This window comes from Coptis chinensis, chromosome 3, assembly GCF_015680905.1.
Source record: "Coptis chinensis isolate HL-2020 chromosome 3, ASM1568090v1, whole genome shotgun sequence".
NCBI classification, from domain to species: domain Eukaryota; kingdom Viridiplantae; phylum Streptophyta; class Magnoliopsida; order Ranunculales; family Ranunculaceae; genus Coptis; species Coptis chinensis.
Window position 1 is genome coordinate 41,571,625 of NC_141458.1, and position 12,782 is coordinate 41,584,406.

Genomic DNA, 12,782 nt, shown 5'->3' on the forward strand with positions numbered 1-12,782 from the left:
AAAAAACGTTAAACATAAACAACTTAAAACGGAAGCGGCGCCATTTGACATGCGCTCTTTTTGTGTGTATGATTTGGTATACAGAATGTGTAGATGTGTATATGGAATATGTGACCTTCTGCTTCATAGTTGTTCTCACAAGTAGACTACAATTAGGCAATTGAGCGAGTGCTGATGTCCTCTTGGACGAAACATCGTTAACGAATAACTCTACTTAAAATTGTTCCTATGTTTATGTTATTAATATTTTATTTCCTTTTATGTAAACTCGAGTAGCCATTCAATGTATTACCAGGAGCAACATCAATGAGTTCTTTTTAATAGGGCGGTCATTCAATGAATCACCACTTAAGGCAAACACAAAGAATACTTCCCCTAGGCAGCCACTCCCTGAGCTACCCCTTTTAGGGCAACACAAAGAATACTTCCATAACTCTAAAGAACTATACTACTAAAAGAAAAGTAAAGAATAGTAGTATGATATTAATATTGCAAAACATAAACCCTATTCTATACTTCCATCCCCTGGTGTGGGCAATGGAACTAATAACTAAAAACATAAAGAACCACTACAACAAATAGGTTTTTTACCGATGTTTTTTTTTATCGACGTTTTCGTTTCATTCCTAAAACTAACCTTTTGGCACGTTTAAATCGTCCCTAATAATTTGTTCGTTTCAAATATTAAAATGATTATTTGCGACGTTTTTTTCGTCGAAAATAGTGGTCTAAATATTTTTTAGCAACCGCTTATTCTTTTTTTAGTTGAAGTAGTGTAGTACCGACGATAAAAAGGTCGAAAATATGTTTGTACATAAGGCAATGATTTTTTTAGTCACTATTTGTCTTAACCTAGCGACGCTTTTGTTGATCGTGGGACCTAGCATTTTATTTTCGACGTTTATATCGTCGGAATATATGTTTTCGATTTTGGCACGATTTCGATTATAACCAGCCGCCAAATGTTTGATTTTTCACGAAAAAGAAAAGTGGGAAGAAACACTTTTTGGGGGAAATTAGTAACAGAGGAAAAACACCATAAACTAAAAAGGAAATAGAACGGCTCCTTACTCTCCTTCTTCATCCTCTCAACTTCGATCTCCAAGTACTTCTTTCTCTCTCCTTATTATTTTTTTAATTATTCTTCTACCCCTTTTCTAATATTCTATAATTGTTAAAGCTATAGTTTTTTTGTACATAGGTGCTTTAATTATTTCAGGTTCAATTTGTCTACCTCCTCCATCCTTCCTTCATTGAGGGAAAGAAAATCTCTGGTAAGTTTTGAAGGAAAAATCTTTCTATGAACCTGTTTACCTTAAAAAAAAGAGTAAAGTTGTTATTTTTCTTTTCGTTTCTTCAAGAATTATCATTCAAACTTGTTTGTAGAAATTAAAGAAGCAACTGTTTCTGGCATTAGGAGCAAAAACACTGATTTTTTATTGTTAATAACTTAGTGAGAGGACTCTACAAGCGGTAGCTATCAGTTCAAGTAATTTTTTTTTGCTAGTTCGAGTAATAACTTAGTGAGAGGACTCTGTCTTCTATGGTTCTAGACGAGGTGTTGTTGCTGAGGTTAAATATTATCACTTTTCTTTTTCCTGGATGCTACTTTGAAGATATTTGCTGTGACCTTTCTTCAGTTTCATGTAGTTGATTAACTTCTAAGCTGCATTTTGTTTAGATGTCTATCTTACAAAAGTGATGGCTTCTCTATGTATAGGTGGCTCCTATTGAAGGTATGGCTCTTCTTCACATTCACGGTAAAAAGTGTATGCTACATGAAGCCCGCAATGTTACAAAGGGTGTCAAGTATATCTTTCGTTTAGATGTAGCCTTTGCTTAATAGCTGTCGGGGCATCACAATGATAACAAGTAAGTCATTTTTCTTTCCTTTCCTTTTGGTGATAATGATTGATTTCCTTGTTCTGAATTTTTTTTTCGCTGGCCCGCCTTCTCTTTTCAAGTTTGTATGTTTGCAACCTAGTAGCACATACCTCAAGATGCTTTAAAAAGATGATATCATGAAATAATCCGTTTAGATTCTTTAAAACTACAATTTACATTCTCAAGAGTGGCCTTGTTGTTTCATAGTTTTTATTGTGTCTTCAAACCCATTCCATGGAGATCTTGTAGAAGCTCTCCTATCAGGGGCATATTTGAGCACTTTAAATCCCACGTGTTTTAATATTCTAGGGTTCTAGGTGATTGTATTACATCATGTAAGAGCTATCATGCTAGGAAACATGATTACTTGAATTAAACAACGTATGTAGTTCTTTGTGTAAAATCTCTCGATGAACTTTTTGGTTACTTATTTCTCAAGTGTGCTTTGAGGGGCATTAAAAGGCAATACAAAAGATTGTAGCTAACAGGAGTATCATTTGATAATCAGGCATCTATTTAACTCAAGAGAACCAGAAGTGGATCATAGTAGAATACTTGACAGGGTTTTTAGTCCTCTGTAGACAACAACCAAAGTCATAGGTTCCATGATCATATAGTTCTCTCTGGCCATCTGCTACCTATTGGTCCTCCCATATGCTATATGATAATTACACAGTAGGAATAGTCGCAATAATTTATTTCCTTATCACTTTTTTACAAAAGTTACTTCTGTTCCTGCCAAGCTCAATCAAGTTTCTTAAAATTTCCGTTTCTTTTATCATATTAGTAAGAGAAGATTTTTCTCAGGCGATGAATGATTTCCTTCCAATTTCTATGCGTGATATTACCAAATTTGCTTCGAAAGGTGGCCGCACTGGGTGGGACAAAGTTGGCAGACTTGTGAACATACATAATGCAGTTCGAGAGGTAAACTTGTGAACATATACAATAAGCTAAAGCTGAGCTATTGAAATGTGCGTTAGTGTGATGTTCTATTTTTGGCTTCGTGTCCGGATGTATTCTTCAAAAAGCAAATTCTTTGCAAAGACCGTGCCTTCTTTTTTTTTGACGAGTTTCATTCTATTGCACCAAAAAGAGGGCATGATAATACTGGAGTTACTGATTTCACTGGTTCATATGGTTAGTAAGAGCTTAGTATATTGATACAATCTCATGTCTATTATTAATGTTTGTGGTTTTCATACTCTCGTACAGGTAAAATTAAAAGAATATGCGAGACAGAGTTGGGTATAATCTCCCAGTGTTGTCAGCCTAAGCAGTCAATGAAATGTAACAAGCAGTATCTTGAAAACGTGGCTCTTAAGATTAATGTTAAGGTTTGTTCTATTCAATTCAGCTGGTATATTTACACTAGATTTCTGTGTAATAGTGTAATAATAGTATAGTATGTAGGAGGGAAGAAATTTATAGGTTTTGATGTTTAACTTCATCATCATCACCTTCATTGTGTAGATGTGGCTGCAACATCGTTCTATGAAGCCATTCCTGTTGTTGATTATGTCCAGAGACTTCTTAACTTAAGGGATCCATCACAGCCTTTGAGTGATTCTGATCGTATTAAGGTATGGTTGTCTTTTTCTTTGTTGAAGCAAGATTTATGTTGTTGACTTGATTGTATTTTGTCGGTCGGGTGTTTATTTTGCATTTGTCCGTCGTCAAGAAGGCTATGAAAGGACTTCGTGTTGAGTTGACCCACGTGAAAGAAGGAAAACGCAACAAGATTTCGGGGATAACCACACAACCTCTTGTTGAATGTTGATGTAAGTCTTTAACTTACCTTGTTTCGACTTCCATATATCCAAAGATAAGATATTTCTCCTATCATTATGCTGTGATTTTTGCTGCCTATTTAGGTTTACATGCTGATGAGGGTGGGCAAAGAATGTATGTGGCTCAGTACTTCCATGATAAGTATCATGTCAAGATGCGGTATGGTCATTGGCCAGCTTTTCAAGCAGGAAGTGATTCAAAGCCTGCATACTTGCCTATGGAGGTTCTTTCTTTTTTACTCGAGTCCTTTATGTTTTGGATGCTTGCACTATATCAAGGTTCATATATTATTTCATTTCAATTCTAGGTTTGCAAAATTGTCGAGGGGCAGAGATATTCTAAAAAGTTGAATGAGAAGCAGGTGACTGCCATGTTAAGAGCATCTTGTCAGCGTCCCAAGCAAATGGAGGACAATATCCAAACGGTATGCACCACACTAAGTTTGATATTAATCAATCTTTTTGTTCCCTACGTGTCGTATACATGATTATGTATTCCTCTGTTTCCCTTTTGCATTAGCGCTTTTAATTCCGATGAGTGTTTGGATGCAGATGGCTTTGCATAATGATTATAAAAATGACAGATTTGCTAAAGAATTTGGCATTGAAGTGATTCCCCAGTTGGCAGTAATTCAGAATGCGAGGGTGTTACCTGCACCAATGGTAACTATGCTCTAGGATATTCTTGTTATTTACTTTTGATTTATGCTGGTCAAGTAGTATGTAATTTTTTTTTTTTTTTTTTCAGTTGAAGTACCATGATACTGGTCGAGATGTCAAGCTGCAGCCTCGTGTGGGTCAGTGGAATATGATTAATGCAGTTAAGTGTCTATTATATATGTGATTTTTGTGACTTATGCTGAGCTTTAAGAGGTGTTCTCACAATTAAACTATTTGTTACTATTTATCACATTCTTCATGTTGCTCCAAATCTACGAGCTTTACATTTTCATCATCAGTAACCATTGATGGTATTTAAAATTATGCTCAACTTTATGTGGGAATTATTATATCATGATAGTATCTATATTCCATGAGATGTTTAAATAGCTCGCCTCATTGGATGAGTATGAACCAATAGCTAGGCCAATCTGTTTTCGTTTTCTAATATTATCCCATGTTAATTGGTTAAATAGATGACTTAAATCTTCTGCACTACCCATGGTTGGGAAGAGATAGAAGAGAATGCATGGAAATTGTGCTATCTAATTTTTAATATGGTTGAGATCTGTGTTTAGGTGAACTGTGATTTGGTTGAGATCTGTGTTTAGGTTGTTTGTATTGATAGCGTAACTAGTGGGGGTGCTTGTGATTGTTGATTCACTCGATTGGATTTATTGATGTTTAGTTCTTACATGGTGATTGATTTGCCTTTCCTGAACTGGGTTTAATGCTTAGGGGATTGGATTGGCCACCACCAATCTCAAATTCATATAACTGATTATAAGTTAAGTTTGTGAGTTGTGAATACTGATTACCCATTTTGTGATCTTAGACATTTCAATCCGGTTATATGGTATTGTTTTCTATAGGTGTTGCGACATTTTTCCATATCCATGTCCATATCTCTGACTCAATTGGCATGTTGGAGTATAGTTGATCAATGTACCTTAACTAAATGTTGTGATATTTTGTTTGCAGGTTCAAAGTCGTGCGGGTTGGAAGAAATGATTTGTGTGGGTTTGTTTGGGATTACTTGTTTGGGCAGAAGCATTTTGGGTAGGATTTTAGCAAAAAATAAAAATAAAAATACTATGTGATAGATGTTGGAGGTTAAGACAATTTCTTTTCATGTTTTGTGGTTTATAAGACTATTGTGTATATAACGAATCATATTACGATCTTAAGAATGGAGTAGGTTATCATATATAAATGATTTTTGGGTTTGATGTTTGTTAAATTTAATGTGGTTTAATTGATGTTGTTTATATATTTCTTTTAGGTTTTGTGATTGAAAAAACATGTACATTGGATGTGAATAAGTGATTGAAAGCAGGAAAATAATAATAATAAAAAAAAAAAAAAAACAGGAAAAACAAGAAACAACGGTTTGCCAGAGTGTTGCTAAAAAGATACTAACAACAACGAAACAAAACGTCCCTATAGATCCATAACTTGCGACATATTAAAAAAATGTCGCCAAAGGTTGATCTCTCGCGACAGTAAATAATGTCTCAATATGAATTTTAGAACAAAAAATTTGGTGTTGTTGCTACGAAACAAAATGTCGGTAGTGTTATCATACAACGACGTTTATAAATCATCGCCAAAAGCCTATTTTCAGTGACGTTAAATAATGTCGCAATACGAATTTAAGTAACAAAAAATTTGAGATATTTGCCACGAAATAAATTGTCGGTAGTGGAAACAATTACCGACGTTTTTCTAGATTGTCGCTACAAATTACTTTTTGCGACATTTATAACAATCAAACGAGAAATGCATATGCCGACGTTTTTATGGGCACTGCCGACATTATACAATGTCGCTAATTGTTTTTATTTGCCGACGATTTTATTTCGTTGTTTTAGACCTTTTGCGCCTATACTTTTTGCAACGACCGAGCGACGATCAAAATAACGTCGCAACTGACTATTACCGATGGTTTTCCTACTTTTTCCGACACTTTTTTTCGTCGCTAAAAAACAAGTCTGTTGTAGTGAACTAACCTGATTGGAGAACACCATGAACCAGAAGAATCATCAAACCCTAAGCACCGGCTTCATCTTCTCATTTAAAGGAGAAGATTAGCCTTCCATGAAGAAGGAAGAACACGAAGAACGAGAAGAAGAAAAGTCGAAGAACAAGACTAGAAAGACTAATTTATTAAGACTCGACTAGTGAAAACCAAATATTTTATTATTAATCTCTCTTTGCCTCAAGTTATGGAGATAAGAATGTAAGTGAATTGGCGAGTTTCATGAGGCACTTAGGTCCTCTATTTATATGGGTTACAATGAATTCTAGAAACATCCCAAACCGTGGCTTGTTTTCTATTACAAATCAACTTCTTTCAGAGCCTAACTTTGTTTCCAAATATGTAAAAGAGGTGGGCTACAGTGTCGGTTCATGCGTCTAGACGCATGGGACTTGCGTCCTAGATGCAAGAGTCCCGTCTGGACGCACGGGCCTTGCGTCCCAGATGCAAGAATATGTTTTTCCTCTTTTGCTCCATCCTTATTTCCTCTTTTGTGGGCTTTGGTCCAAGCAACGAATCATTTTGCCTTGGGATTCCAAATAGGCTTTAAAACAGGTCCAAGTCACATCTTTCATAGCTTCAATTCCTTGGCCTTCTCCATGATTGTCCACGAGCTTCCCATATGATCCTTAATGCTCCGAATTGCTCCGTTTTACCCCTTTTTCTCTAATATTCTACAAAACTCTCTTTTTCACCTGTAGAATCATAAATCACGACTTACAAGCACTGTTAGTCCACTAAGATGGCTAAACAAGAGGTATAATCATGCACTTTTTGAGCACTTATCACTAATCTATAGACATTGTATGCAAACTTTTCAAAAACTTCAAAGCTACAAATGAATTTCGCTGTTTGAGCATCCAACACATTTGTGTGCGCATGTAAGTAGATTCTAAAATAGTCTCGCAATCGTAAATGAGACTATGCTCAAGCTATATAAAGCTTTCCGTGTTTAAAACTTACCCACGTAGGAGAGCACGTCAATCTCAACATTCTCCTATTTTTCATCTTCCAACTATTAGGATGGCAGATGAAGTAGTTCAAGTTGAAGAGCCTCTCTCTAGTTTCTACACACCGATTACAAGATGGACCTCCATCTTGTATATGACTCACACAACTTAATATAAATTTCCACATCCCACCTAAGGTGTTCAATCTCTGACCCGTCTTTCACGGTCTCGAACACGAGTTACTATATGAACACCTATTCCGGATACATGAAGTCTACAGTACGTTCAATCATCAGGGCGTTTCTGATGTTCAAGTTAAACTGAGAGTGTTTCCCTTCACTCTAGCCAACAAGAGCCACGCATGGCTTCTATCGTAGAAGCCCGATTCGTTCGATACATGGGAAAAGATAGTGTTATCCTTCATGAAGAAGTACTTTCCACCGAAGAAAATAGAGGAAATAGTAAGCAAGATATAGTTCTTCAGACAGAGTCCAAGTGAGACATTCTCCGAAGCATGGGATAGATTCTCTGACTTGCTCCATTCATGTCCTCACCATAAACTCAAAAAATAAACGCTTGTTCAATGTTTTTTCAAAGGTCTTTTCCAAGAACACAAAGTCACACTGGATATCATGAGTATCGGAAACTTTTTAGATAAAGGTGCTACAGAAGCTCTAACCTATCTAGAAGACCAAGCTGAAAAGAGTACTCATTGGGGCGACACAAACAATTCCAGAACATCCTAACCCAGTACTTCCAAAGCCAATGGTATATTTGAGGTAAAATCCGATCTAGAGATGAAAACCCTAATCGAAACTCTCAATAAAAAGATAGATGCCCTTGCAACCAAACAAAAAGACCATACTCCCCAACCAGTCATGAACATCGATATAGCACCATGCACTTTCTGTTTCGATCTAAATCACATATCTACCCACTGTCCCTTGCTCAACAACATAACAACACTTCAACCAGAAGAAGTATGTGCTTTCAATATACCAAATGCATCATAGAGGCACTACAACAAATATGACATATGACATCACTAATTTTACATCATTTTTAGTGAAGTGATGTTATATGAAAACTATGACATCACTTTTCTCAGCAAGTGGTGTAATAATTATCACTATTTTTTTTTAACATCACTTATTTCAAAAGCTGATGTAGTAGAGTTGTACAACATCATTTTAAAAAGTGATATCGTGATAGTGATGTAGTAATACTTTTTTACGTCACTCGTCGTGTCACTTTTAAAGTGATATAATATCTATGTATTCAACATCACTTTAAAAGTGTGGTCACTTACTATGTCACTTATAAAGTGATGTAATATCTATGCATTCAACATCACTGTAAAAGTGATTTTGCCAAGTTTTTGAAATCACTTATAATGTGACTTCCAAAAGTCCTATTATTAATATATCTCATCTTAATTAAGTTAATTAGTTAGAAAAAGACCATCGAAAAAATTAGGTTAAATAGAAATAAAACAAGTGAGCGCTTAGTTTTGCTAGCCGCCCATAAACAAAAAATAGAAAATAAAAAACCTCTAGACTTTTTCTTGCACCAAAAATAGCCCAACCAAAAATAAACTGAGGAAACCGACTGACCGACTGATCAAATTTTCAATCAAGCACTAAATCACTAAGCTCTCACCTATCTTTACCAAAGCACTAATAAGCAATTTGATGGAAACCATCACAAAGGTTGTTTCAAATGGAAGCAAAGCAATTCTGGTTGACAAGAATTTAATCGACGGAAGCAAAGATAGTAAGCCTTCGTGTGGGCTACTAAACATTGGGCTGGCTAGTTGTAGGTTATGATTTGCAAATCTACAATTGAGTGTTCTTCGGTTTTCATATTTGATTTTTGTCTCTGTGCTTGATACTGTCTAGTAGTTACACTCAATGGTAGCAAGGGACCACTGCGACAGTTAGACTGCTTGTCCCTCTGCTCAAAGCAATCAAAATCTGAATTCCGTATGTTATCCTTGCTAAATGCTATTTCATTTAACTTGCAAATTTCTAGTCATGTATGTATATCTTTTTTTTTTCGTACAGGCCGGGTACTAAATCCAAAGTTGTGAAGTGCAAGTTGTTTAGACTTGTTCCTAAAGATGTCGTGGCAGAAGGATTATGGTATACTGATGATCCAGCAGCTACAGTGCATACTGATGATCCAGCAGCTACAATGTCGGTCCCAAGCTCAGATAAAGGAGGAGGCAAAAGGGAAAAGTCTAGGTCTCCTCAGTTATGTAAATTAGTCTGGTATGTGCTTCTTATATTTTTCTTTTTCTTTTTATTATGACTTTTTGCAAGTATGTTATAAATGTGATGTTGGTTTTATGTTAGACTTTTTCTAGTTTGGCTTGTATAATCTAGACTTCGGACCTAAGGACAGTGTTGTGCACCTGATCCGGACAGTGTTTTGATGATACATAAGAAGCTAGGTTTTTGCTGAGATCAAAAAGTAAGTGTTTTAGGTGTATTTCTGAAAAAACCCTATTATGTCTTGATTCTTCCGTTGAGTGAATTTTTTAAAAGATACTGCAATATAGTTAATGTGGTAGTTGAAGATGGGGTGAACTGTTGGGTTTCAGAAAAGAAACAAGAATACTGTAGTCACATAGCACATGGTTTTAGGGTTGAAAGTGTTCTCTGTCAGTTTGTAGTGGTGCCCTAGGCTTAGGCCTTGTACCTTGTGTGTGTGTGTGTGTGTGTGTGTGTTGTAGGTTTATTTTTTTTCTTCTATTGGTAATGTGACAAGGATGCTCACTATAGCAGTTTGTCATGCTTCTTAGATAGTCAGATTTTTTTATCTAGTCAAAGCTTTCTTCTAATGAAGTTTAGCTTAAGTTGTGTTATTAGAGCTGGGTATTGTGGGATTATAAGAAGATCAGGTGCTATCTTTATGGGCTGATGCATTTGAAAACAAACTAGCTTTTTTCTTTATCCCATTGAATAGCTAAAGAGCCTTGCCAAGGAATGGGGGGCATTTAAAAACAGTTTTATGACAAGTAACAGGATTCTCAAGCTATTAATTAATGTTCTTTTGTTTGGGGTTAGGGAAGTAAAAAAGGAATCTATTTCCAATAAATAAGTGTTATCTAGTCCATGCTCTTTATATCATCTTCATTAACCAAGTCAATCATTTCTGTTTTGCATAATATGGATTTGGAGTTATTATATGCAAATTTAGTATTCAATTGGGGTTCTATTTGATTGACAATTGGAACTATTTATTTGTTTATTGTGTTTTCGTGCTTGTGCTCTTTGAACAAGGACTTGACTTTGGTTCAGGAAAATCAGGTGCTTCTATATCACTTGGTACTTTTTCTTATTCTTTTAAGGATGTGGACTGTCTTTTTGGATTATTCTGACTTTGTCTTCTTTGTTTTATTTGTAAAAGTTGATTGAGTTGTTAAGGGTTGGTTCATATGGAATACAAGGTTTGCATTTTTTGTCTGAAACTCGGGTTAGTAAGTCGCTTGCATTGATCATTTCCGTTTGTTGGATTCAATTTTTGTTCTAAGACTTGTGGTCTTTATATTGGACTTATTGGATAGTAATGCAACTAGCAGACCTAAACTAATGAAGCTTGAGATGAAGGTCTTGAGGATTGTTTCCAACACACTAGGGGAAAGCTTGATATAAAGTTGTGTTATTTTTTAGTTGTTTATGTGTGCCTGTGTTTTTGCTGATTATTATTCATTTTCTTAACCTACTTTTTTATAGTTAAATAGAAATCAGAAAAGTCTTGTGCATTTTAAATCAACTTCTAAAGAATAGAAATTTTTATTATTTCCAGGAATAACAGTTTGTTCTGTTTGCACTAAGATGAAGGCATCAAGTTGACGGAGCATGTCATGTACTTTTTGCTCCTATATAGTCAGTGAGGTCTGTGACAATGCAAAGGTTACATACAAATGAGATAAAATCCAAAACCCTGTTTGGTTCACAAGAGTATACTGATGATGTCAAGGGGCAATATTTTCGGAAGGAAGTAGGCGCAGATCGATTAAGGAGGTAGTATGAATATGCTTGAGAAGCAGTGGGAACCTCTGTGGAGAATATTGAGGGTAGATATTGGAGGATGGTTGAAAAGCCTATTGAGGAGATTGAGGTAGGATTGGACACACGATTATTTATTTGAAGAACAATTATCTTTCTCTTTCTCTTCATGTAACTTTGTTTATGCTTGTGATGCTTTGTAGGTTCTTTATGGAGCCAACTTGATAAAAGACTCGTATCTTGGATCCAGGCAACACAACCTTCCATATTATTGTCTGAAGGGTACCTGTTTATTGATGTGTTCAAAACCAAGGGAATTTGTTCTCACCTTCCCTAGTGGCACCTGTTTATTGAGGTAGAATCGTAATGGACTCTATCTGTCTTCTACATGCTATTTGGAAATATGAAGACCACTTCATTTGTGTATGTTCAGATGTAAGTTTGGTGATCTCTTCTTGATTAATTAGAAGCTTAAGTGTTAATCATGCATGCATACAATGTGCATATGTATTTTTGACAAGTTTTTTGTCTTGGTGTTGGCATACAAGTGTTAATATTTATGTTTTTAAGACTTCTGAATGAGTTTGGGATGTGCCTTGGATCACTTATTATGTTGGACAAGCAATGATAAGCAGCAAAAGGCATAGATACTACAAGACTAGCATGCATCTTGATGATTGCACAAACGGTGTCATGATATGATTAGTTAAGATTTAGTTCTATACAATGTCGCTCTGTGTCAAGCTAGCCAACTTTTGTAAACCTGATGATGGTGTGTATGGATTAAGTTTCAATGTTGTCGATGTATTATTGTGAATAAATGTGTATTTTGGTGTTACAAGCGTACACATTAATCATTGACAGTATAATATATAGTATATTTTTTCTATATTTACTAACCGATGGATATATTAATTAGGGTACCAATTCTAATCGTAACAATTGATTTTTATTTTTTTTTTTTTTTTTTTATTTTTTTTTTTTTTTAAAAATTTTGGTAGACATGACATCACTTTTAAAGTGACTTGAAATGTCTTTGAGATCACTTTTTAGGTGGTGTGTTACTGTGTTTAAGTGATGTCTATGTTCCATTTTCATGTCACTTATAAAAGTGATGTCAAAATAACAACTACTACATCACCAAAAAAAGTGATCTCTATTCAAATAACGTCACTTTGGGTTATCACTTCCTAAAGTGATGCAACTTTACCAAATCGCTCAACAAGTGATGTAGAATACCTATATAATCACTTACTGTCATCACTTAAAAAGTGACTTAAAAAACTCCCTACTTTTCACGTCGCCACCATTTACATCACTTTCAAAAGTGACGTCGTATATTTTTGGCATCACTTATTGAGTGACTTTAAATGTCTTTTCTATTGTAATGAGGCAACACCCAAATTTCCAATGGAATACTAATCCACAAAACTAACCACCTCCAGGC

The 12,782-nt window shown here is 35.3% G+C and overlaps 1 protein-coding gene and 2 long non-coding RNA genes across 4 annotated transcripts; all 3 read left to right on the plus strand.

The window, feature by feature from the left end:
- Positions 1-881: 881 nt before the first annotated feature.
- LOC147509653 (uncharacterized) lies at positions 882-2,813 on the plus strand. Its single transcript, XR_015216600.1, has 4 exons — positions 882-1,105; positions 1,202-1,274; positions 1,721-1,872; positions 2,692-2,813. It is a non-coding gene; the product is annotated as an uncharacterized LOC147509653 (long non-coding RNA).
- Positions 2,814-2,931: 118 nt separating this feature from the next.
- On the plus strand, positions 2,932-3,469 carry LOC147509654 (uncharacterized). The gene is made up of 3 exons (XR_015216683.1): positions 2,932-3,024; positions 3,100-3,221; positions 3,358-3,469. It is a non-coding gene; the product is annotated as an uncharacterized LOC147509654 (long non-coding RNA).
- Positions 3,470-3,771: 302 nt separating this feature from the next.
- LOC147509655 (protein argonaute MEL1-like) lies at positions 3,772-5,523 on the plus strand. Of its 2 annotated transcripts, none has more exons than XM_086599242.1 (5): positions 3,772-3,898; positions 3,983-4,099; positions 4,227-4,337; positions 4,423-4,494; positions 5,316-5,523. In XM_086599242.1, exons 1-5 carry the CDS (start codon positions 3,788-3,790, stop codon positions 5,343-5,345), a joined length of 441 nt encoding a protein of 146 aa, XP_086455368.1. In that variant the 5' UTR covers positions 3,772-3,787; the 3' UTR covers positions 5,346-5,523. The 2 variants fall into 2 exon arrangements, with proteins under 2 accessions (XP_086455368.1, XP_086455367.1); XM_086599241.1 differs by having other exon boundaries at positions 4,423-4,471.
- Positions 5,524-12,782: the final 7,259 nt, after the last annotated feature.